This window comes from Gallinula chloropus (genome assembly GCF_964237585.1).
Source record: "Gallinula chloropus genome assembly, chromosome: 13".
Lineage (NCBI taxonomy): Eukaryota > Metazoa > Chordata > Aves > Gruiformes > Rallidae > Gallinula > Gallinula chloropus.
Genome location: NC_140098.1, coordinates 17,491,598 through 17,517,466, shown reverse-complemented (window position 1 = coordinate 17,517,466; position 25,869 = coordinate 17,491,598). Strand labels below are relative to the sequence as shown.

The following is a 25,869-nucleotide window of genomic DNA, read 5'->3' as shown; positions in this document are numbered from 1 at the left end:
AGCGTGTGTGCTGTGCTTGGTACCAAGAGGTAATTATCAGACAGCTGCGATTTGATCAGATCTTCATAGAAGGCAATAGACAGAACCTGCCTACGTACATTTGTTCTGCTGAGAGGAGTGACAAAACGTGTCCTCAGTACAGTGTTTATGGGTCCCTGTTCAGTGGCAGGATGATGTTTTTAAGACTCCTCCTTGGAGAATAAGCACACTATATTCCCTTCTTTGATGTGCTGCCCAGGGACTTCAAAGAGAAACTTATACAAAATACATCCTCTTAAAAATGATTTGTTTATAAATCCTGGTTACAATTACTTACATAAACTTAGGTTGGCTTTTCAGATTACATTAGATTTAATTTTAGATTATATTACTATTTCTTTGACTTCTGTACCTTTAGAAAGGTGCATTTCTTATGTAAACTTCCCTCCCCCAAAAAAGCAGCCTGAATATAATACATAATCTAGCTTTACTTCACATGATGATACTTTCCTATTTGGATCTTTTCAATTGAGTGCCTTCTGCATCACTGCTGGAGCTTTACTGTTTTGAGGAAAGAAGAATGTATTACAGTAAGCAGTGTGGCTTTACTGGCTCGCAAACATTGTTCAACCTTGTGAAGCAAGATCAGGTTCTTTAATGTAAAATCCATTGCTGCTAACACTTTGTCTTCCAGGACACATCTTTTTCAAAAGTGATGGGAAAAAGTAAACTGTTGAAAATTTAGAAAAAAAAGATGAATTACCATTTTGCAGCTTGCAGTATTTTCTGTAGCTTTGTGTTTTTTCTGCCTGTCCCCTCCTTCTGATCTGTGTTTAACTGTGTGGTGGTCAGGTCATTCGACTGTCAACATGTGCATGAAACATGCTGTGTCTGCAAGAAAGGTGCAAGTGTAGATTCACAGGTAGCTTTAGAGACTTTTGAGATGAAAATGTGTTGATCTTCAGTAATGCTAATACTGAGGTGAAAAAGTTATATTCCCCCTTCCACTTGAGTCTGAAGTGGAGTGCAGTGAAGCACTAGGGAGAAAAACCAGAAAACAATCAGGGAAATCAAGAACAAGGACCTCTAGGAACCGCCTTGCAACAGGGCAAGTCTGTTTATTGATTTGGTAGTGAACTGTCTCTGTGTCCTTGGTTCACCACCACTGGTTTGTAGGGCAGTAGTGAGAGCTTCCTGCTGTGCTAATCCACCAGCTCCAGGTACTGGAGAATAGGGACTTTTGGCTGGGGGGGGGGTGGCGTGATGGGGTGCCAGGATGCTTTATCTAAAGTGATTAACAGCTCCATAGGGCAGGGTACTCCCTCCTGGGTGGAGGGAATCATCTGATGAGCCAAGGTCTGAACCTCTCATTTAGAACTGTTACTTGTCATCCCCTTACCTCGCTTTTGGACTCTTGGGATGTCATCTGTTGTGTCACCCCCTTCGGTGCTGGGGATACAGATTAAGGACAGCTTGAGCAGCAACCAGCTGGGATTGTTAGCAAGAGCCCTACTGACTCGGGCACCAGCAGCACCTTTATAAATAGTAGAAAACACAGAGGCAGTTGATGTCAAAGAACCCTTCTGTCTGTCTTATGTATTTTGGTAATGGCTTTGGCACTGAAAATAACTGAAATAATGCCACTGAAACGTCCATTGAAGCAAGATATAGCTGTGTCTACACTAGAGCTTTTGTCAGTATGGAAATGTCAGAAAACATTATATTCAGAGCACAAATTGCAAGTATAGACCTGACAAAGTAAATTTTGAACTGTGTACTCAAGTGTAATGCTTGAAACATATTCCAAATTGGCAAGTTGCAACCAATCATGGAACAGAACCAGTGCTCCAAAAAACTGACAGAGCCAATGTTGAAATCTGAATAATTGCAACTACATTTTCATAGTAATTTAAATGGAAGCAGCATTGGCAGAAATTCATGAATAATTTACATATAAGAATTTAGCAATCTGTGGTGAATAGAAAAATAAATTGCAAATCCAATAAATAAATGATTATTCTGAATTATATGCTCTGCTCTGAGGTTTGCTAAGAAGTGTCTTTCTGGGCTTTCTTAAAATGCTGCATTTGAACTGTTTCTCAGGTAAGTGCTGGCTTGAAGGAATAGCAGAAATATACATATCTGCCAGGGAAAAAACACCAACAGACCACAAACAAAACAATACCCATCTGTAACATAGGTTGGTTTATGAGGGCTGAGTATAAAAAGACCTCCTTTCCCATGCAGCAGCTGCAAAATCTGTAGCCTTAATGAGATGTTAGCTGGCATATATAATGACGAACTATACGCTGCATCAGTTTTTAATTAATTATGTATATAGTTTTAAGATTTATGGAGGAGGTAACACCTGAAAAGAGAAATCCCTTATTCCCTTCTGTGCCTTTGGGAATGTGGTATTAATAACCAAGAAATTAATTTACACAGCACCCGTATTTGTTTCTACATAGAATGGATTTGGGGTCCATGTAAAAACTAACAGAAAAATTATTTATCTGGTTTGCCTCACACAGTACTTCAAAGAAGACAAAGAGCACTAAATAGTTTTACTGGCTGGAAAGTGGTGTTTTTTAAAATGGAGCACTGATGTTTTTGCATTTTTTGTAGATTTATTTAGTCTCATTGTGTATTTAAAAATATTGGAATTCTTTTTCTGATGTAAATCTTAAGTACTGTTTAACAACAGTTTATTGAGTGAATGCTTCACAATTCACCTTATGGACCTGAAGAACAGTTTTTTTTTTTGGCTCAGGAATTCTTTTGAATTTGTGAACCTAGAGTTTCTTTTTTTTTGTGGGTTTGTCCCTCCCTCTTCCCCCGTGCTTAAAATTAAAAAAAAAACAACAAACCAAAACAATCTTACTACTAAGAGGTTTGTCCTGGAGTGAAAAAATATACTTGGAATAACTGGTGGAGGTAGAATAAAGAAGAAAAAGATGTTACCTTTCTCCAGGAGCTCAACAATATTATGGAATCTAATGGACGGTTCTTCATTATTTTATTTTCTGTTCTTGCTGATGCTATTCCATGTTCTGTTATTTGTGCTAACTGGAGAAGAACTGGTGTCTGCAGGGGAAGAGGCTGGTCCATGGTGTATAAATAATGCCTAGTTGGAAATAGGAAAAGAGCTGTAGTATTTGAAGCTTCTTTGGTACATTTTATTCCATTCCTAATAACAATTAAATCCACTAGTTGAGTTTCCAAAATATTAGTGTCCAGTTACTGTCTATATTCAACATTTGGATGCTAATGGTGGTGCTGCTGAATTTTAAATATCCTTATTTAATCCTAGGTACTGATTTGAGCAAACCTGTCTCACATGCTCACCACTTTTTATGAAATGCTTGCCCTTGAGTTGAACTTTCTCAGGCAGTTTCTGTGGCTGTGCCTGATTCCTGTAGGTCACAGTATGCATTCTGAACAAATGAATTTTCGATACTAGTAGCCAAAACCCATTTCAGTGTAAATAGAGAACTGACGGCTTCTGTACAGGGAGACAATGAAATAAATTTAACGTGCCTCTGCCTATGAAAAGCTTTGCATTTCCGAGACTGACAGTCTTTGTTACACTATCTATTGTCAAATGGTGCTTTCAGGGGGTAGATAACTTTCTAAGCCTATTTTACCAGTGCTGATCAACTATCCTCACAGTTATGGATTCCTTCCCAAGCAAGTATTGATGCTTGTGTCGAAATGCCTGCTGTTCTGGGCTTCGTGCGACTTCACTTGGTGTGCTGGTTCAGACCACTACATATGTCGTGCCCTGCAGACCCTTGGCAGGTCCCTGCAGTGGAGAGAGCCAGCCTGAGTTCTTGCACCAGCTCTGGAACCAACTGGTCATGTCACCTCAAACGAAAAATTTATAGGTACAGAACCTGGAACTCCCAGTGTGTGACATCAGGACAAAAACTGCTTTATTTTCCACAACTGTAAAGGAAGATATTCTAGAAACTTTAAAAGATACATTCTCCTGCTGGAACAGCAGTGAATGCAGTAGTAAAACAGTGTTTACTCCTCTGGTGGTTTGGAAAGCTGGAGGAATGTAGAAGTGGGAAACAAGTCTGGTAAGGTAAATAAGTTGAGCAGTATAATTTATTGTCAGTTACTCTATAGCAGCCTTCTGTGGGAAGATAGTGTCAGCAGAAGAGCTGATGTAAATTGTAAATCACTGTGGGAGAAGCACATTCATCTGTGGTGCTCGTTTTTGTCATGTGCTCTCAAGGTGTGAGCCATGCCGAGTAGCCTTGAGACTGAGTATATAAACAGTGTAAACCCTTGGTCTGAAAGATAGGCAAAGATGTGGGTGAATATAAAACCAGAATCACTAGGTTGGAAAAGACCTTTGAGATCATCAAGTCAAACCATACCTGTCCTCTACTAAGCTGTATTCCTAACCACATCATCTACCCATTTTTTAAATACATCCAGGGATGGTGACTCAATTGCCTCCCTGTGCAGCTTGTTCCCCTGCCCAATAACCCTTCCAGTGAAGAACATTTTCTTAATGTCTGATCTGAACCTGCCCTGGTGCAGCTTGAGGCCATGTGTTTTATTTCTTGAATACTTGTTGTGATTGGCCCAGTAAGCAAATTTCACTAAGCCTGGGCTCTGATTCCTTCTGCAAGGAACATTGGGATTGGGATATATGAAAGATAACTGTTCTATATGTAGGGAATGGATAGTAATACCCTGTTACTTATTCCAGTTCAAAATCCAGCTGTCTTTAACTTGGTCATTTGTGAAAGCTTCTGTGGTAAAGAATGTATTCATTCGTGCCACTGGTGGAATTTCAAAATATTAATGGATATCTGTCAGGGTTGTAATGAAACCTGGTTTTGCCTAGCCTTCAGCTTTGCAAGGAAATTTTGATAAAGAGGTTTGCAAAATAGCGATCTTGTGAAGTGGCGTTTAAGAAGTTGCTTTCCTAAAATAATATCAGATGAACAACTTGAAAGTATGATGGCAGCACTGCACCTATATCACTCTACATGGGAATACAAGAGCAGGCATTGCCTATACAATAATGTCTCCTCAGTTTCAAGACAGCAGGAGTTTATAATAATAGAGTATTTATGCAAAACAGTGATGGGGGGAGAGAAGGGGAGGGAGGGAATGAAAATTGTCTAGCAGTCTGAATAGACAAAGCCTTTGGTACTTGAAAACTAATTTTATTTTTTGTTAGTATTAATTGATTCAAGTTCTAGTCTATTGTTAAATGATTCCAGTGAATAATTGCATCCATCACTTTGAAATGTTTAAGACAAGTGTGGAGTTGTAAAACCAATCCTTTGTACTGTGAAATCATCACTGAAGTTGCATTGTGGAAACTACATTGACACTACAGTTTGATCATGTTCTCAGAGTGTGCAGGGCTCTCAGCCTGCTCTCTGCATTGCTCTGTGCATTATATTCACATGCATTACGTAACCAGTCTTGTTTTCCTGAGAACCCTAAGAAAGTGGATGGCACTTCTGTACTCTCATTTCCCCGGAATCCGTCAGCTTCAGAATGTGACCCATCTGTTGATGAGTGAATGGCAACTGTTTGTTCCAGAATAAAGCATGTGCTAAAATGCAAACATACAGCCTACGGAAGCACTGAACTAAGTTTAATTAGCTGTAGAGTTCACTTAAACTTCAGACTACCAAGGTAACTCACCAGTCAGCGCAGTTTATAATACACTTGTTGTTAGAGGCTTGCTAGACAGGGGAGCTAACAATATTATATTTGTTGCTAGGTGATGAATTTGGATAACCTTTCTGTCCCTATATCTATAACTGTCTCCTACCCACCCTCTGATATAGCATATTTATTTACGCCTGGATAGAACTACTACAAAGTTGCTAAGCAGCCGTGGGGATAAATATAAAACGTTGTGTCACTTGAAAACTTCTGGCAAATCGCGTTTACCAAACGTGTTCTCAGTTTCTCATGATTGTAGCCATTAGTGAAGTGCAACACAAAGGAGGTGTTTCAGTGTACAGAAGGATGGTGCTGTATTTGTCACCAGAGACTAATGCTTTGGAAGGGGACATGAGCTGGGAAAATGTGCAGATTTAGTGCTTGGCTTTGTTTTGTTTTGTTTTGTTTTAATGGGTCTATAACCAGAAGCAAAGTAAAGATTGACTGATTATTATCTTACCTCTTTAAACTTCATATGCATTGTAATCATTATGGTTATTCTAATGTGAAAGAAAAGACAGTTATTCAAACAGATATGCTAAGGTTTCTGCATCCTAATGCTGCGGAGTCAGGTGATGGTGCAGGAAATCTATATCACTAATCCTCAGCGCAGTCATCGGAGCATTTGCAATTAATGGTACCTGTACCAAGCCTAAGGAAAGAGAAGATGAGAAATCATGCTTATTTTCATCTATGTGACTTGGAAAAAAAATGATAGTAAATGTAGGGTTTAAAAAATAAATGAAGTGAGTGGATGTTGTTTTGCTGGCACCTGCGATGGTACTTGGAATTCATGTAGTTTTAGGGATAACTTTACCGAGTACTCGCTCAGATTTAATAAATTAATAACACTTTAGTTACACACTGATTACTAAGTCAGTATTGATATTGCTGTGTGGCAGGCCAGCATCTTGTCTGATCTGTCTCCAGTGTGATCACCATATGAAAATAAATGACAGTAATAAGAAATAATATAAAACTATATTACTTGAAAGAAATATTATTCACTAGGGGAATTCTGATGCCCTTAATCTCCAAGCTAGAGATGTTCTGTTCTCACTTTTGTGTCATGCTTTTGGGTTTTTTCCCTATGGATAGTCCCTGTTGTGGGTGTTCCTATCTTGCTGGCCTGGGTAGCTTTTCATTGAGCCCATTTGTTGACTATGGGGTTTAAAACAAAGTAAAATTCTATTCATAGATCACAGCTTATGGCAGGAAACATCAGTTATCACAAGATCCATATTCCTGAAGCTGACAAAAAGACTGGATCAAACATTGCATTTATCCACCTTTGGAATCTAACAAGCAGCCAAATGGCACTACCAGCCATAAAGTATATTTGAAATGTAGATTGTGTTGAGGAATTAACACAACTTTTTTGTTGTCATTTGAAGTGCATACAATGCTAAGTGCTTGAATGGGAGCACGTGTAACAATGCTTTCCATTTAAGTAACAGATTTGAATAGTAGCATCCCCTGGCTTGTCAACTAATCACTCTTGGGCTGTACATGCTACTACTATTTTTTAATTATTTCGTAGTTATTAAAAAGAGGCAGAAACTTCAGTAGCCTGATGTTCTTTCCTTGGTTTATCTATGTAAACAAATTTCAGGTTCCTTATAAATGATCCTGACTGACAGAAGATACTTTCCCTCAGGTCAGTTCTTTTGTGGAAGATGCCAAAGCCTGTCTTTCTTTAAAGTATAAAAGCCCGTGTTTGATGTGAATAGAAACCGTTCTGGGAATGACTGTGCAGAGCAAGATTACATGGTGCAATTTTAATTACATTGTTCTCAGCAGTGCTACTTGTCTGATCTTAGTGTGAGAGTCAAAATTTAAACCAAGGTTATTTGGTGCTGTAACTGTTAGTCAAGCACTGGTACTGTTTGAAATAGATGGCAATAAGTTCACCAAGTTTAAAATCCAGAGAGTTTTGAGAGGTGGCTCTCCTCATAAGTCTCAGTTTTGTACTTTAGCAGGTTATGATTAAGCAGTTGATTTTTCCATGCTTTATGGAAAGCATGATCTGTGTGCTGGACTTGGCTTGCTATCTGAGTAAAACAAAAGCTTAACTACCAAGTAATTTTGTGAATCTAAAAACAATTTAGATTTTTGAAGGCATTCGGAAAAAACTATTCCTAAACGGTGTCCTACATTTTATTACCCCAATTTCTAGACTGAGGACTGAAAAGGATTGTAGGTCTGTTTGTACATTTATCAGATGCGTCTGGAAAAATCAACTTTCTATTAGCTGCTCTTAAAAAAAGGTTGAAGGAACTCTCTTGGGAGAAAGAACCTGGTAAAAAGCACTAAGAGAAATAGTTATTTCTCTGTCAGGTTCATTGATGGAGAAGATGAGAAGGCAAAAGATTTCCCCTGGAAACAGGAGGAAATTTGTTTCAGTTTTTCACTGGGAAAGTTGAACAATCCACTGACTAAACAGTTTGAGCAGATTTTCAGGCATGGCATTACTCATTCAGCAGCTGGGAAAATAGGCCAGCAACCTACAGTATCCATTTTGAAAGGAAAATATTACACAGTGGATTTATTACTCACTCTTATTTCCTTTTATGTCTTGTAAATTATGTGTCATTCTCTATTTCTGAAACAAACTCCTACCACTGAGTGCCATTTGGAAATCAGTTGCACATGGCAGAAGCTGAAAGTTTTGTTCCTGGAGATGCCTGTTAAGAAAACATTTATTGTACTTCAGGAACAACTTTTATCATTATGATTCTAGAAGAAGGGCAGTTGTATGTAGATGTCCTTGTATTTGGGGGCTTTTAAAATTTTCCTAGCATGTACTGACCAGTAGTTTTGCTTCTCAGAGTGTTGAGTTCTGGAAGAAGTCTGTGAAATGCTCTGTTGAATTACAGATTAGTTGGAATTTCACGCAGAAGCTGAAACCAAGAGTCAAGATTGAGAAGATGGAGGCAATGTTGCCTCCACACAGTATCTGTGGATAATGCGTAAAAAGCACTTGGGATTGATAGCTTATTTAATGAAAAGCTCCTGCACTTTGACTTCTTGTCTCAGTGTGCAGCAAGAACAAGAGAGACATCAAGCAATATTATTTTTTTTCTCATCTCTGAAAAAAGCAAGTTTGTAAGGGTGTGAGCGATGCCACCGGTTAGATACAGGACAAAAGATGGTTTTTTTAGAGTAGCAATTTCCTCTTCCACCCTTAAATCACTGAGTTATTTGTACTTCCCACTGAAGCAGCAGACAAAGCATCCATTCCTCCAGTGAGGAGTCACTTAGTAAACTTGCTCACTGGTGGCTGAAACTTTAGGCAACTCTAAATGTGTGCATAATTTAGTGAATCTTCTGTTCATCTAATGCTATATATAATTTCAATTAAATTAACTGGACATTAGTAGTAAACTGGTCTTAGTTGAGTGTTGACAGAAGCTCATGCCATAAAAAAAAAAAAAGAAAAGAAAAAAAAGGGAAAAAAGATGTTATGATAGATCACATTAAGAAATGACAGATCACTGTAATTATAACAAACCGACCTTGAAGACAAACAGTTTTAATTGTGAACTTGAGGGGAAAAAAAAGTCCCTGTGCCCTGAGGCTAATTGTCTGGTTAACTGAAAACCTCTACTAAATAAATTTGTGGCTTTGGAGACATTTTCAAAACATACTGGCTTAAATAAGGTACTTTCCGTGCTGGTTGCACTGTAGTTATTTCCTGTGAGTGATTGCTTGTTGTTACTTTTTGACATCTGCTGGCAGCAATTTATTTACATAGTTAAATCTCCCGGGACACTGTTTCTTCTGCTGAATACAACCACAACTGATTAGTTTTCAATAAATTACATATATCAAGAAATTTGATTTGGGCCACACTTAAGGTGACTGCTCAAAGATCACATGTGTGCTTGTGTGGAAGCCAGGAAAATTCATGGTCAGTAGTATACTGCCTCTTGATGCTTTATTCAGGCAGCACTCAAAGGAAATTATCCATTATATCCCACTGGGAATTCTTGTACAAACCCAGACTTCTGGCCCATCTTCCTCTGCTATAGGATACAATTAATTTCATATTGACAAACTTCTCACAGCAATTTGCAGGGCCACAACATACTGAATACATTTGAATGTTGATTCTGTCTGCTTGAGTCTCGGGCTCAGCCAGCGAAGGTTGTTGTAGGAATCTAAAGTTAATTTCATGTTATGTTCTCCTGGGGTTCTTAGCAAAATGTTATGTAAATCTGCTAAAATGGAAAAATAGCAATCATTTGCAGTGCAGTGGGAAACCCTTTCGCTGAGACTAACAAAGTTACAAAGTATTTTCTACATATTGCTTCTGAGTTTGGGGTCATTTGGATGGTTCAGAATCAAGGAGGTGTTACTAGTGAAATGTCGTGTTCCTCCACAGACGTGACAGGCTGTAGCTCCACAAATGTCCTCTGCGAGACAGCAGCTCCGTTTAAACTCAACCATGGTGTGCTCAGAAGATCAATGACTGTGATATAACATCCAAAGTTTTAATTTTTATATTTTGCTTCAGACACGCTCACTGACATCATATTTTTGTTGAAACAGTATTTTTTTTCTCTAGGGTTTAGATCAGAAGCTGTAGTATTACCATGCCTTATAATGCAGCCACTGACCCAGGAGATCAGTCAGTAATGTGCCTACATTGTAATGAATAAGTCAAGATAACTTCCAGCTGAGACCAACTCATTACAACTCCTTCCACTGGATTAGGTTTTTCCTGTAAATGAGACAACAGGCAGCAAAAGGATGTGTGAAGGTGTTGTGTAAAGGGAGCTGGTGAAGTCTGCTGGGGGAGGAGGGGAATGCCTTCAGTTTTGATTGGAGTGTTTGTATTTTCCTGTCATGTCAAGCAGCCAGAGGGTTTTGATGGAGCCCTGTTGGTAAAATAAATTTACTGAAGATGAGATGCTGTTGAGGCATCTTTCTATCAGAAAGAAAAGAGGGAGCATGGTGGAAAAAGGCAAGAAACAGCAGTGACATATGTGTGCTTAAAAACGCAAGAATCCTTGAGTTTGGTGCTGATGGAGTTTTGCTGTGTTTACACTGTGTTCTGTGAATACACTTGCTGGAATCCCAAACAGCAACCCTGGTGCTTCAGGGCTCGTGTGTTTCGCTTCAGTGCTGGGCTGATACACGTTGCAATGCTTCTGGATTTAGGGCGTGTTTGGCTCTAGCTCAACATGTACCTGATGCCATACTTGTATCTAGCCAAGTGGTGTTGGGATGTGCCAAGAGAAAAGAGGCAGTGCTCAGTGAGATGGGAAAAGGTGCCAGAGTACTGCATAGCGGAAAGGTGAGGAGAGAGAGAGAGCAGAGAGTTGGGGTCTTCAGTGGGAGGGAGTCACTTGTTCTGGAATCACACACCAAACCCATTAAGCAAAGTCAGCAGGAACCTTCAGACTAGTACCTCATACTGCTCAGGAGAACCACACTGCAGAATTCCAGACTGGTCACAGTTCTTCCAGCTCTGCTGGGAGTGTTGGTGGCAGCCAAGTAATGTGGAGAGGGACCAATGGCATTCTTCCTGTGAAAATGTCACACCTTCTTTTGCCTGCAGCCATTTCTGGGTGAAATCCCTCATCTTTCTTGATCTATGGGAAGTTTATCACCTATCTGTGATACATTCGTGCTATGCTTTTTGACAGCTTTTTGTCACTATTAATAGGAACCATTTACAGTGTGGAAAGGGTATTTTCTGAAGGGCAGGTATGTATGTTCTAGTGCCCACTTGGTGAACAGTTGGCCTGATTTTTGCATTTTAACAGTGCTACACACAAATCTGGTCATCACACACAAATTGCATGGGGATGTTTGCCAGTTTAAGTCATCAGTTTGTTTTTGTAGATGTTATAAGTGTGTGCAAGGATGAAGTCTGTTGTCTAGTATTTGTTCTTCCAAAAAAGTTAAATATAGATGTTTGTATTAAGAAATTCTTTTTATATGTTGCCGAATGTTGTGCTGCTACTCGCTTTTCCTCTGGCTTTGGCTATCTGGATGCTAAGTAAGTCACCATTATTATTTACTTCAGGGGCACATAAAGAAGTTATATAGATAAAAGAGGAGGTCAGTTGGACTAGATGATCTTGGAGGTCTTTTCCAACCTAAATTATTCTATGACAAGCATGAGGTGGAAGATAATAACCTACTATTGCTGGTTGGATTTTTAAAAAAATTGTTCTGTAGGAATTCTGTTGCAAAGCTCAAATTTAGCATTAAATTATTAAAATCTTTTATGAAGACTTTTAATAAAACTAACTTTGTTAATTTTTTTAAATGTTCAATAAGATTTTTTTAAGAAGTATTGTAGTCATGTTTGTAGCTTTTCTAAGCCCCAAATCCATTATTTATAGAGCACTTTTACATATGAAATAATGATAACTTCATATGTTAAAAAACAACTTCTCTTAATGGTTGACAGTGTCTTGTCTGGACTTGGGGCTGCCCCCAAAAATGTCATGGGGCAGCATCGTTCTCTTTCTGTTCTCTTTCCTTCCACCTTTCTTCTTGCAGAAAGCCACCAGAAATAAACATACTGTGGGCTCCCAGCCAGAGCTCATGTTCCAGAGATGATTTTGAAGACATCTCAAAGGAAAGGAGAGAAGCTGTTTCTCCTAATTGACAATATTGTTGGCAGGATTTCTTTTGTTTTTCAGCTGCCTTTGTCATTAGCTGCTGTAACAGTTTCCTCTTTTGTTCTTGGATGGATTTAGGTTGTCCAGATGTGTTTGTTCCACGTAGATCTCATCCTCTCCATATTGACAGGATAATTCATCTCTTGAAGACTCTTAACACTTTGCATTTCTATTAGTTTGTGTTGGGCTGCTGTGTGACACCCAGTACCAGTCAGGCATTCAACAGTGCGACAGACACTGTCACGTGGTGGCCTGTTACCATCTCCTTCATTACTTGCCTGCTGTTCTCAGTCAGCATCAGTGTTTATTGCTAACAAGAGCTTCTCTAGGTCATGGTACTTTATGAATTTTTATATACAACAGCAGCACTTGGAAGCATTTCCATTTGCTTCAACCATTATTTTTCTCTCTGTAGTTAATGAAGCTCAGCATTACTGGTGTCTGTCTAACTTCTCTGTTTTGCTAATACCATCGTTGAGCAGGGAGGACATTTTAGCAGAGTTGAGGGATCCCTGCTGGGCTGGAAAGTTAAGTTGCCTTTGTGCAGCTGTGAACATACTTTTCTTGCATCTCTAGACTTTTCACAGGTACGAATTCCAACTTGTGGTTTCAACATGATCTAAAGTTACTTGTTAAAAAGAATAAGAAAAAGTACACAGGGCAATATTTGTGTGATGCAGTAATGCCCGCTGATTTGAAGAAGGCTAGGTTGGATTTATTCAACAAAAAGGATCCAAATCTTCATTGACAGTGTAATTAAGTTTGTGTGTGTTTACAATGTGAAATTTCCTCACTGAGGAGCCATTTGTTACTAGGTATTATTAGCTAATGTAAAAATACAAATACCTGTACATAGAGACGTGCAGAGTAAGTTTTTTGTGTGCTTATAGGTAAATATGTATATTTAATTTTTCAGAATACCTCTGTAGAGATTTCATCAGGGAGAAAATTATGGATTCTGTATTTCTGTTCAAAACAAATTAGACTTCTGAGAAACAAACTCAGAAAAAAATTACTTTGGAAGAGGACTATTTCAGCATAATAGATTTCTTACATTCAAAAGCATATATTTCAGCTTGGTTTATTTTTATCTCATTCACAAGAAATCCAACTGCTAACCTTTCAATGTTTTTAAAATGGTATTCTTTAAAACATCTGTGGTTCATTATCATAAGTATCACAGTTGTATAGAAACCTGACATATGTGGCATATCTAACAGTGAGAATGGGATATGCTGAAATGATGAATCCCAGGAACCTGAGATTTGTTGCTGAAATCTATAAGGGATGATATTTCCAATTGCAACTTCAGTTTCCCATTGTTTCAGTAATGGTCTTGGGATCTTGCACAGGAATTCTTTTTCTAGCAGGTCCTTTGATGATAATAAACTCAAAGTCAGTGATTAAAGCCTTGGGATGCAGGTAGGTATTGCTAATAATTGATATTGCTTGGTGGCCAAAAATATTCTGTACAATTTGCATATGAATGAGCTTTCTTACAGAAAGGAGTAAAAGTCTAATATAGGAGGCTGAGAAATGAACAGAGGGCGATGAGTGACATGCATGTTGTTTTTCATTGGAAGATGCTTGGCAGTATTTTCATTTTGCTTGCATGGAGTTTTGGAGCCTGTCTCCTACCATATGGCATATTAAGCACAATAAAGATGTTCATTTGGCAGCTGGAGCATGACTAGGAACATCAAGAGAGTCACACACGCATCAATAAATGAAGAACTCCACCTTCATGTAAATAAATATTAGTTCATAGTTGTAATTGCCCATTGAGTTCTTGACATTGGGACGTAATCACTAGTCATGTCTGGTGTAGCATTAGCAAAACTTTAGGTTAGGGCTATGTGTTAGCAGTTACTATTGTTAATTCTTTACACTTCTGTAGCACCTTGAGCACCAAACCTGTATGGTTTTGTTACAAGTGCTGTCCAGGCAGGGAACAAGTGGTCTTTACTCTGAAGAGCACACAATCTAGTAAAACTCCTTAAGAGCTAACACAAAGCAAGGGTGCAGGAGGACGTGTGAGGTTTTAGTGGTGTGGCCACTCTCCTCAGGTTGATATTTGTCCAATCTGTTATAACACAGCCAGGCAGTGAGAATCGTGCCAGTTATCCACCTCGTGTCTTTCTTCATACCTCATCACAGCAACAAATGTATGGCCATTATAAATGACATCACACATCATAAGGATCCTATATCATCACAGTTGCCAAGTAGTAAAGTGTTATCTATTGGGAGATCACCTTTTCATCCATTCTAGGCAGCCTGCCAGTTTGGTCTCCTCCTCTCCATGAACTTTGGCAGACTCCTCTAAGGAGGACTTTGGTAGCTGCTTTCTTTTTTTTTTTTTTTTTTTTTTTTTTTTAATGTGTCTGGGGAGTGTTTAAATATGAATCTGAAAAAATCTTATTGGAAGAGCTCTTTGTAACGGGATGCTTTACTTCTGAAAAGAGACAGCCATGCCTTCTTCCTGAAACCTGGTACTTTTGATCATCTAGATAGGTTCTCAGTGGAACTGTTTGAGCTGTTCTCTGCTTTCTTTCATGTGCTTGTTAATCACATGAAATTCAGCTGTTCTCAGTCCCATGCTCAGATTTCCTTCAGTCTTGGGAGAGAATTCAGTGTCTGGGACTTGGCTAGATAAATAAGCTGTGCAGTAAGACACAATGGTTCAGTGCATTTTTGTAGTTTCTCTTTTCTTGAATGAGCCTCACATATATAGGCCTAGTGTAGACATAAAAGGACAGGGGAATTAATTGAATCTAGGACTTCTATTTGTGGAAAGGACTTAAACGTGTCACTTAGTCTATCCTCTTGGATTGAAGCAGGATTGGTCTTGAGTGATTTCAGATTAAGCTAGAATTTGATTAACTTTGTGTTTAAACCCTGCAATGGTAGGTATTCAGCATGTCCTCAGTACCCTCATTTAATGGTTAGCTGGAAAACTTTCTTTAGTATCTGACCTTCCCACAACTGACACATATAAAAACCAGTCTAGCATCTTGTTATACTGGTTAGTACTTGAAAGGTGTAATTAATCACTGTTTATAACTTTTGCATTGAGACTTATAGACAGACTTTGTGTACAAAGCAAGTTTTCTTCACCAGAGAATAAAACCTATTTGTTCTATGTCTAGTAGGCTGTGCTTCCTTAGAGCATTGGCAATGTGACAGTTTGTGTAAGAGTACTACAGGTGGGAAATCTGAATAAACTTTTGAAGTTTAAACTCCTCAGATCACTCCGGAGTGACTGGTAAGGCAGGAAAGTGTGGTCAGTGCCAGGCCAGTTTCTTAGGCTACGTAGCTGCTACTGGAGCCTGTAGATTTTGGATCTCTGCATTGGCTTTTCCCCAGAAGCCATGTGAATTTAAGGAAGTGTTCCCAGTGAGGAGCACTGTGAGAATGACTAGGAATGCAATGCATGTGATGCTGCCTAGTCATCCCTGTCCAGGAGGTATCATCATTCAGATAAAGCTTACATTTGCCCCTAACTCCAGACTAGGGATTTTCTCTAACGCTGCTGTTCTCTTCAACTCACTTAACATCTCTGTGTGCTCTTGGTCCGAATAATCTTGTATTCTGTATCCTTATGATCACTTCATCTCCTTTCACCCAGTTCTAATTTCTCTCCTACATATTAGTACTTCTCAGAGCCTTTTCATTTTCTTTCCCTCTTCTTGTGCCTAACTTTGCCAAATGCTCTTGTTTCTGTGGTAGAATTGGGAATTGAAAGCATCAGTGCTTTTGGATGAGATATGGTAAGGAAACAGTTTCCCACTTTAAAACATATCTGCTTCTGCCCTTGTTGGAAAAAGTTGCAGGGTTTCACTAAGCAAGGCCAGTAGATGAGCAGAATATAAGAGGTCTAAAAGTGTCAAATCCATATCTCAAGGGAATATAGATTCGAGATCCAATTACTTCTCCTGATTCCATGTGTCGAATCTGCATGAGGTCTTTGAATTTCTGCAACGGATGCAGGTGGCAGCAGCGCAGGAATCTCAGGGTCTGTGAATGTTGAGCAGCATGGTGGGAGAAGTGTGTTCCCAGCTGTTGTCACCCCTCTTTCTGAACCACAGCGTGGTTTCTCTTTGAATGTGACCTGTGAGGTTTGGCTGGGTGATGCCACAGCTCTGAAATACGTTATTTGGTTTAAGTGATTTCTTCATCTTAGTTTTGTTAGCCTTTTCTTTTAATTTTTTTCCTGATATAATTAATTTCTTGGAGAATGATGCTAATTTTTTCAGTTCTAAACTATTAATAGACAGTAAGTAGATCACCAGCAGGTTTTGACTGAGAAGTATGTATTTATTCCCTATAACAAAGTACCTTCCTCAGACCCTGTTTCATTGGGGTTTTGTTGGGATTTTTATGGTTTGGGATTTTTTTAAAGGGAGAAAAAGAATAAGTTAAATAAAAATCTACTCATAATTCATCAAGCCTGCAATCTATACAGTGATTAGTAAAGAGAATTTCGACTTCCCACATTTGTGGTGACAGGGAAGTTTTGTCTCTTTTGTGGGTTGATAGCTTTAGGAGATTGCAGTAAATCTGTTAAAATGCCTGTCATATCACCAGCATAAATTGCAACAGGTGGTTTTACACCAGGGAGCCCTTGCTAACAGAGAGGTTTCCATCAAAATCCTCCTGTGAGCACAAGACCCTTTCTGTGAGCAGTTCCTGGCCTCAGCGAGGAGCATCAGCTTGGGGCTGACGGCCACCAGCACAGCCTGAGCACTGTGAAATTGTTTAAAACTCCTACTGCTCCCAAATTTTGTGATTCCCTGCCTCTGCTTCTAATGCAGTGTAAGACTTTGCAAGCAGGGGTCTGCGACGTGACAGACCGAGATAGGTTTATCTGGAGGGATCGGAGTATCTGAGGGGAAAGAGCTTTTTGTTTCTTTTTATTTATAATCCTCCTTGCTTTCAGCAAAATTCAGTGAAATGGCAAATAGGCCAATGCAATTCAGGTTTCTTATCCCACTGTGCATCCAAGGATAGTTCTCTTGCCCTCAAGTAAAGCAGAGGATACAGGAGCGGCTTTTAGTTTAAAAACACGTAGGAAAGCTTAAAACTTCTACAGAAGTAGATCCTCCAGGTGCTGGGATAATTTGGCGGCAAGAGAATATGGCGACTGTAGGGTTTGGACTCCTCAGCGAGAGGGCAGTCAGGCACAAAGATCACAACTTTGCTTTAAAATCCCACCTCAGGCTCCTAATACATTTGTCAATGTACTGGGGGCTGGAGGGGCTCTGTGAGGCTGGGTTCCAGGTGGTTCCGGGCGGTTCCAGGCGGTTCCGGGCGGTTCCAGGTGGTTCTGCTGCTGCCCTCTCCCACGGCACAGCTGAGCCTCATCAGTGAGTGGAGCCTGTTTAAGAAAGGGGCAAAACGCTGCCTGAGGGGGAGGGGGTGTGGTGGAGCAGAGTGAGCTGCGGGGAGAAGGAGTAAAAAGAAGATCTCCAGTGCTGGAGCTGGGTTTCTGTGCAGTTCCTGGAGGATTCCACACAGGAGCAGGTGGGTGTGACCCGAAGGAAGCAGCAGCCCACAGAGGGGGCTCACGCTGTGGCAGGGAAGAGTGTGAGGAGAAAGAAGCTGCAGAGAGGAGCCATTAGGTGCCGAGTGTAACCGCCTGTTCCCCCATCCCTCCGTGCGTCAGGAGGGGCAGTGTAGTTTGTGTCCGTTTTTAAACTATCCAAATCTGCTTTAATTGGTAATTAGTTTAACTAATTTTCCCCGAGTTAAATCTGCTTTGCCTGTGACAGTAATTGGTAAGTGATCTTGCTGTTTTTATTTGACCCATGAGCTTTTTTGTCTGATTTTCTTCCTCTATTCTGTGAGGGGGGAGAGCAGCTGGGTTGGTACCTGTGTGCAGCCCAAGGTCAACCCATCGCTGTTAATTTGGCAAATAGTGTCACCTGTCTCATATTCTGTTCTTTAGTCTGAATTTTGGATGCCATTTTTTTTGCTCTTGGTCTATTTTTGATTTAAATGAAGTTGCATTCCAATTCTGTGTCCAGTATCAGTTCTTTTTTTCTGTGGTGGTTTTCATCTGGGATTCAGACACAGTGAATGCCTAGAGAGGAGGAATCTCCATAAGGTCTTCTGGAAGTCCTGTCTTGAAGTTTATATGTCTGGAAACAGGTGGAAAATTTACATAGAGGACTTTTATGTAACTTCATGGGGGTGTTAGGCCACCCAGTATGAGATTCTGTTTGTGTTTTAAGACCAGGTACAGATATTATAGTCATGACAAGATGATGTATTGGCCAGACCGTGAAAGAATCGGGGGGGAGGGGTGGAGGGTGAGTATTTATTTGTTGATTTTTTGTCAGTAACTGAATGCAGCGAGTCTACACAGTGACTTTAAACAATTAGGAAAAGTGCTTTATTTTCAGTAAAACTGTATTGTCTTTGATCTTCTGCAGTCTGTATCCGTTTCTGAAAGTCTAATGCAGTTTTCAAAGATCCAATAGAAATTAAATATAACATAAAAATATCAAGAGCATGCGGGTAAGTGCAAAGCTCACTGCAGTGGTAACTCCAGGGGCAGGTGGGGAATACAGAACAGATTTTCTGACAGAAAAAAGCCCCTTCACATGGAAATAAATATATTGTTCAGAGATGTTAAAACCTGAAAAATTTACTTAGCGATTTGTTTGTGATGAAGAAATTTTAATCCTGTAGCAGGTAGTTGCATCACCAATGTTTGTTCTGGTATTGTGTGTAAATCTACTGGACTCAGAAAAGGAGTTTGAGTTGAAGTCTCAAACTTTGTACTTTTTTTCCTCTTTGTTCCAGCTTTTTAAAATACTTTAAATCTTCCATGTAAACTGAAACAGGATTATTGACAGCAACTGTTTAATTAAAAGTTCTTGTGATCCTTAGTTGCAGTGACAGTGCAGCTCATGCACTAGATCATGATCCTGGCAGGAAGAAAAGTTAGAGTTTGTTTTTTCTGTAATGTAACAATCTTGCAGTAGACTATGAAGTTGAATGTTCTGTAAACAACCAATTCCGAACATAAAGATTTACTGGGTATCTGAAAAGACTTTGCCAGTAGAAGAGCCTTTAGAGATCCTGGGTTACGATGGGGAGGATAACAAGGTCTCTACTGACTCGGCCCAATTTGTAGAACTAGATGTGCATTTTGTGCATTTGATTGGAGTGATCACAAAATGTATGTGTCCAAAGTGTTTTGTTTATCTCTTAGCTCCCCAATTAGCATGGTCAAAATCTCTTCATCCTCCTGAAAGAGCATTTTCATAAGATTTGTCTATGAATTGTAGTCACACAAATATAAAGCTTCTTTGAAAGTTTTTCCCCTTAGATTGGGAGACATTTCTTGCCAAGATCTGTAGACAAGCCATTACCATAAAGATGTTTGAAGTCTGTGTTCCAAAGTGGATACTTATAATTGTGTTTTTGTTTTTCTTTCCCCCCCAGTGGAATTTGATGACTGCAAGGGGAATAACAAATTGAACTTCGAAGTTTCTAACCCAGACTTTAAGGTGGAACGCGACGGGTCTTTAGTTGCACTAAAGAATTTATCAGAAGCTGGCAGAGCCTTGTTTGTCCACGCGCGGTCTGAGCATGCTGAGGATATGGCAGAAATTTTGATTGTTGAAGCAAATGAAAAACATGGTGCATTGAAGGTAAGATAAATGCAAAGGACTAGAAGAAAGTGCCAAAGAGATGCTGCTAGATGTTTACATGTGCCATCTAGGGCTGTAAGTCATTTTAATCTGTTAGCAGAGAGGTGAAAATAATTTTTCAATTCGGATATTGCTATACTGTTTTAGCACTTAGTGTAACATAAAATACATCTTTTTAGGTTATGAAAGATGTATTACATCTTCAGGTGTATATGCTAAACATTCATACAGATTTGATTCAAATGAAAGAGTCCAAGTATCAAAACTGGCTGATTTTTCTGATGTACCTTATGCTGGATAACCCGTTTGATCATAACTGAAAGTGGGAGAATCATAGTCTTAAGTGTGTAATTTAGAATATACAGAACCTTCACGTTTGCTCCAAGTTGAAGAACATGGGAATGAATTCTTTGCTAATGAATTTAAGTTTCCATATAGGTCTGCTTATCTGATATTGTTGTGTGTTCAAATGTATAAACACCTGCACATGAATAGCAACACATATTGACACCCTGTCTCTATGCACTAGTGATCTCTGTTCTGCTCTGTCCACTGAATGCCATGTCCTTTCTTCTCTGCTTCTGAATTTCAGTGCAATACTAACCACATCCTATGGGGGAAAAGTGCTTCACAGATTGGATTATTTAATTTCCATCTGTGAAAGCAGCAAAAGGAAATGTGAGGTAGCTTCTGTGTCATGGCATTTAGGAGAGAGGCTTACTAGACAATTAAGCCTGGTTACCTTGAGAGATCTATAATTGCAAGGAAGCTTAAAGAAGCCATGATGAAGATGACCGATCTATTGTCTTATTTTGGAATTTAGACTTTCACCTGCCAGCTTTCTCATTAGCTTTCCAAGCACAGCTAAGTATGACTTAAGTCCTTATAAAACCTTTTTTTTTTTTTTTAAATGGAAAAAGGTTGAACAAACTTCTGTAAGTCCGTGACTGAGGAAAGGTTTTGATCTGCACTTTAAGCAGCACGTGATGTGACTATAGATTGCCAGCAGGACAGAAAGTACCAGGATGTGTAACTGCAGAGAGCTGCAGAGAGTACTTTAATGTAATTTATTTTTATTTAAATAATGCTGTTCACAAAGTTAAAATGTGACCAGGTCTTACTTGAGAGAGTTGCTTGGGTGGTAGAGCTGTGGGTTTAGGATCATGCACTGCCAAATTCAGAGGAAAATTGTACTGGCAGGAGCTGGGCACTTGGCTTTCTTGTGTCTCAAACCAGCAAGGCATGCTCCTTCTGGTGTGTTCATGAGAATGTTCAATTTTGTTTTAGCTCTAGGATTTGAAATCTTAGGAGCTATTTCAAGATGGGGATTCTCCTCCAATTTGAAGATACAGAAAGCAGCAGAGGAGTGGTCATCTCTGACAGGAGTTCTGGAGTTAAACTTCAGATTTCTGAGCTCAACTTGATTTACGAGTGAATTTTCTCTGAGAATCATATTCTGAAGTTTAATTCTGGTTTTCTTAGAGAAACGGCCCTTCAATGTCTTTGAGAGGACATATTCTGTGGAAGTTAAATCTAGTCTCCTGAGTAGGATTTAACAGATGTGTATTTGCACTGCTGATGACATAGCTTTGTCAGTGACCTTTTCTATTTATGTCCTATTTGGGTTCTGGGTAGCATCCCCTCAAAATGTTCCAGCAATATTAATTAATGCTTAGTATTGAAATCTATCACCAGACTACATTCAAAAGCCAAATCTAATTTGGCCCTGCTCCTGGATTTTGTTCCAACTACTTTGTGTTGCTTCAGAGAGAGAAAGCCAGTCTAATTCTGGCATGTTCTGCCACTTGCCAGTCTCCCCTCATAGGTGACTGCTCAAAGTAATATCACAGCATCATCTTTACCTACATTCATCACTTCTGTATGGATTTTGATATTCAGCTCATAACTAGAAGATTACCCTTTTGTGGTGATCCTTGGTGTATGCAGTGCCATTGGGAGTTACGTGATGCATTAATGTGTCCTGGAAAATCCTTCTAGTGAAGATCATCCCCTTTTTCAAGGGAATATAAAGATCTTTGGAGCTGGCTGTCCTACTCTGGCCTCAGCCAGCACACTCTAGCTGTTAAATCAATATTTTTTTACCAGCCGTTTCATCTATTGTTTGCCTAAACACAACACAGACAGTCTTGTCTTTCTGTTTGTCATACTTGAGAAGGATATAAAGATTACAGCGTCCTATCTAAAGTGATTTTATGATAAATTTGAACTTAATCCTGTACTTTTGCAGTCTGAATGTGTCAGCATGGAAACAGAACTGCTCCATCTGTTTATGCAAGGAGTCTTGGCTAAGAAATGCTCAGATGGAGCCTTAGTAATTCGGCATAATTCTGTAGGGTTAAGATGAGCACATGCTAGATCACTGCTTAGTATTCAGTACTTAGAGTACAGTACCTTGTTTAATTAGGGGATAAGTAGTTCTTAAGTATTTCCCCACTGCCAGCAACTGCCGTTTCTTTTCTGAAAGCATGTAACCTACATCTGTGAAATCCCATTGTTAATGTTTCTAATTGCAGATCCCCCACATGTTTGGAAATGACTGACAACAGTGATCTCTAATGTGCTGACTGGCAGTCTGAGCTTAAGGAAGGGATAGTGTAATTCCTAAAACTTTGTGATTTCTACCAATCATGCTTTAGATGAATATTGAAAATATTTAAAGGTTCAACCTGGACTGTGCAGAAATGCTTTTGGTATTCTAGTGGTGGAGGGGGTGTGGTTCTTTCCTGCTGAAGATGTGGGAAGATTCCAGATGGCCTCACCGATGGGTCCTATGTGGCTAACTTTAACTGCATGGCCATAGTATAGTCAGTGGCTGTTAGAATTCCACGTCCTAATTAACTCTGCTTTTTGAGTCTGAAGGGCATGTTTTCTTACTCTTCTGCCAGAAGCATAGTAGGTCTGCAGAGCCTGCAGCTTTCTGTCAAAGAGTGGCCACAACCACAATGTGAGAAGATAGATGGTTTCTCAACACCGTCAGCCAACTTGGCAGGTGCTCTCTGGTCGCAGAATCTTTTGCAGGGTCTAGTGACAGGAGAGCAGGTACAACACTTAGCTTTTGCAGGTGAATGGATGCTTCTGTAAAATACTTAAACCCCATGAATGTCTGTATCTACACATATGCATACGTGCTGGTGAGAGTATAAATCTGTAAATCAGATTACAGGAGGTTGTAGGAGGTAAGGTAACTGTTAGTGCCCCTTTCCTCTGCCCTGGTTCTGGCCAGTCCAGAGTCAACCTCCCTGAGCAGCCAGGACAGGTGAGCTGAGTTAGCCTGGGCTGTTTTCCACCCCACCTGACATCACTCCCCCATAAAAAGAGCTGGTTGGGTAGGGGTATTTTTTGGTGCCTCCAGGGCAGTCTGAGTGTGGCACCTGGTCGGACCTCATGTCCTGCAGAGCTCTGTAATTGGTGTGTTGGTAGGATACCCTGTGTTATCACCAGGTGTGAATGTAAATTTGTTTTTATCCCAACCCATGGAGGCTCTTTGTGCTCTGGGAGAGAGGGAGCAGCATGTGGTGCTCAGCCACTGTTTGGATCCTCCTATTGTTTTGGCTAGAGAGAGATTGGTTTCTGCCTTAACAGTGTCCAGGAAAAAAACTTTTGCACTCACCATGAAGCAGGTCTGGTGAGGCATATGCATCTATATTCTGCTTTGCCCAGGGTTTGCTGAATCCTTTCATGCAGTCAGGACTTGAGTGCTTGGTGATATTTAAAACAAATAAACAAACAAAAAAAAAAGCAGCATAGAAACGTTTTGATTGAGCCAGGATTCCTCAAATGAACTTTGGGTTCTTTCTGAGTAGTTCAGAGAATTGCTAAGGTCCAGACCCCTAATGGAAAAATAAATCACTTGCACACCCTACTTGGGAAGTGACTGAGCTGATGAGTGGCAGTAATTATCTTTTTAACTTGTATCCAATGCCTGGTCTCTGTTTTATGGAAATAGTGGGACAACCAGAAGCTGGAAATGTCATGATACCTGAGCATTTCACCAGAAATTGGATTGGTTGGTTTGTTTATTTACAGGGTCTAGTTTTGTGGAAGATAGAAAGTATAGCCCATCTTTCTGTAAAATCTCATAACAGATTGTGAGTTGCAAAATGCAACGTGATGAGAACTGAACTGTGTCCTCCAAGGCTAAACAGAATAACTGTCTGCTAGTGCTTCTCCCCCTCTGTAATCTAATGCTGGTTTTAATGCTTGTACCTTTGGTACACTGTAAACTAAAAGAAAACCTTGGGAAACAATGTTTCTCTGCCTGGTTTGTGTGTGTGTGTTGGCAAAATGCTGCCTTTTTTTTTTTTTTTTTTTTTTTTTTTTCTCCCCACTGCAGCAAATGGAGTTGTTTAGTACTTTTATTTCTTACAGCATCACAGCCACAAGGTGAGGGGTGGAGGGAGGGAGTGAGATATCAAGAGTCTCACACCAAAGCAGATAAGAGGGCAGGCAGATACTCAGAAATTCCAGGCTGGTAGTAACTTCACTGTATGGTGCTCAGCAGTCTTCCATACAGAAGGATGAAATGATTAAATAGAAACTGTCAAACCCTCAGGACACTTTTCAGGCTCTAGATGGAAAAGGAAAAGAGGAAAGAAAAGAAGAGATAAGAGGGAGAAGCGTACCCTGAGACAGCATGTTGTAGACAAAGAAAGTTTAAAATCATCTCCAGCAGTAGCTCAGATGGAAGGAAATGAAGTTGCTCTAGACCTGCTACTCTGTCCAGTCTGCTTTGTAACAGCTAGGGGCTAGGCAGCTACTCTGCTTCTACTTTTCCCTTTGTCATACCATTGCTTTTTCCAGCATCAATACCCCGCTATGTTTATCATAGCAAGGACAGGAGAGGCAGTCCAGCCGCCTGACAGCCCTAAATTCTATTTCCTACTAAGCCAACACCTGGATGTACATGCTCATGCAAGTTGCTCTACTCCTGTGCCTTTGTTTCCTAAAGTATCAAATGGAAATAATGAAACTAAGCTCCTTGGATTTAAACATTAGCATTTCTTGTTTGTCTCTTACTCTCTGCTTTATCCCTGCAGTATAGAGATTGCAAATTTTATTGATAAAAAGCGCCTAGAGCCTTAAATCCTACATACGTACGGCTTTCAGCCTTGGGACAGATGATGCAGGATCAATAATCTTATTATGAATCAGGATTCTCTCACAGAAAAAAATATTCATGCAAGGAAGTGAATAGTTAAGTTTAATCATCTGGCAGTTCAATAATTTATTTGGAAAATAAGATCAAGAATCAGCCTCTCTGATAGAGCAAGCAATCGTTCCCATTAATGTGTATTAGCATTTTTTCAGTTTAGAATAGAGATTAGAGTAGCTGAAAATGACTCTGCAGAGGTATGAAGATGGACTTGTGTATGAGCTATTGACAAATAGGCTAGAAGAGTTTAATATTATTAGATTTTGCATATAGCAGTTGCTGGAAAAAGTAATGCACTGCATAAATAAAATACCAGGTTTTGCATTTAATTTTAAAGTACAAAATAGAGTAAGTCACAGGGGTGCATCAATATCAACAGTACACTTATGAATTATTATACTGATCAGAACACTATATAGAACACCATATATTTTTTTTTCAGAAAAGCTGTGGAGATATTTTGCCTGTGGATATGAAGGTGTCATTCAGGCATATAAAGATGGGTTTTCCTAAAGAGCAAACAAAAGAAAGTTCGTCTTCTCATTTTTGTGTTCAGTTTGGGAGAAAACTTCATATAGTGGTGATGTCCTGCTAGCTGTTAAATGATTAAATTGTTATTACTGCTTTTACTTTTGTTCCTTTATCACACTGCAAACACCTATTGACTTAGCATTCATGCATAACAGGCTGAGGTACGAGTGACTTCAGAAATTAATAC

The 25,869-nt window shown here is 39.5% G+C and overlaps 1 protein-coding gene across 1 annotated transcript in view; it reads left to right on the top strand.

Moving 5' to 3' along the window:
* CDH13 (cadherin 13) overlaps positions 1-25,869 on the top strand; it is a 477,887-nt gene that overhangs the window by 148,831 nt on the left and 303,187 nt on the right. The window contains exon 3 of the mRNA XM_084270008.1: positions 19,770-19,978. Within this exon, the coding sequence (XP_084126134.1) occupies positions 19,770-19,978 (209 nt within the window). The remainder of the gene's footprint in view (positions 1-19,769; positions 19,979-25,869) is intronic.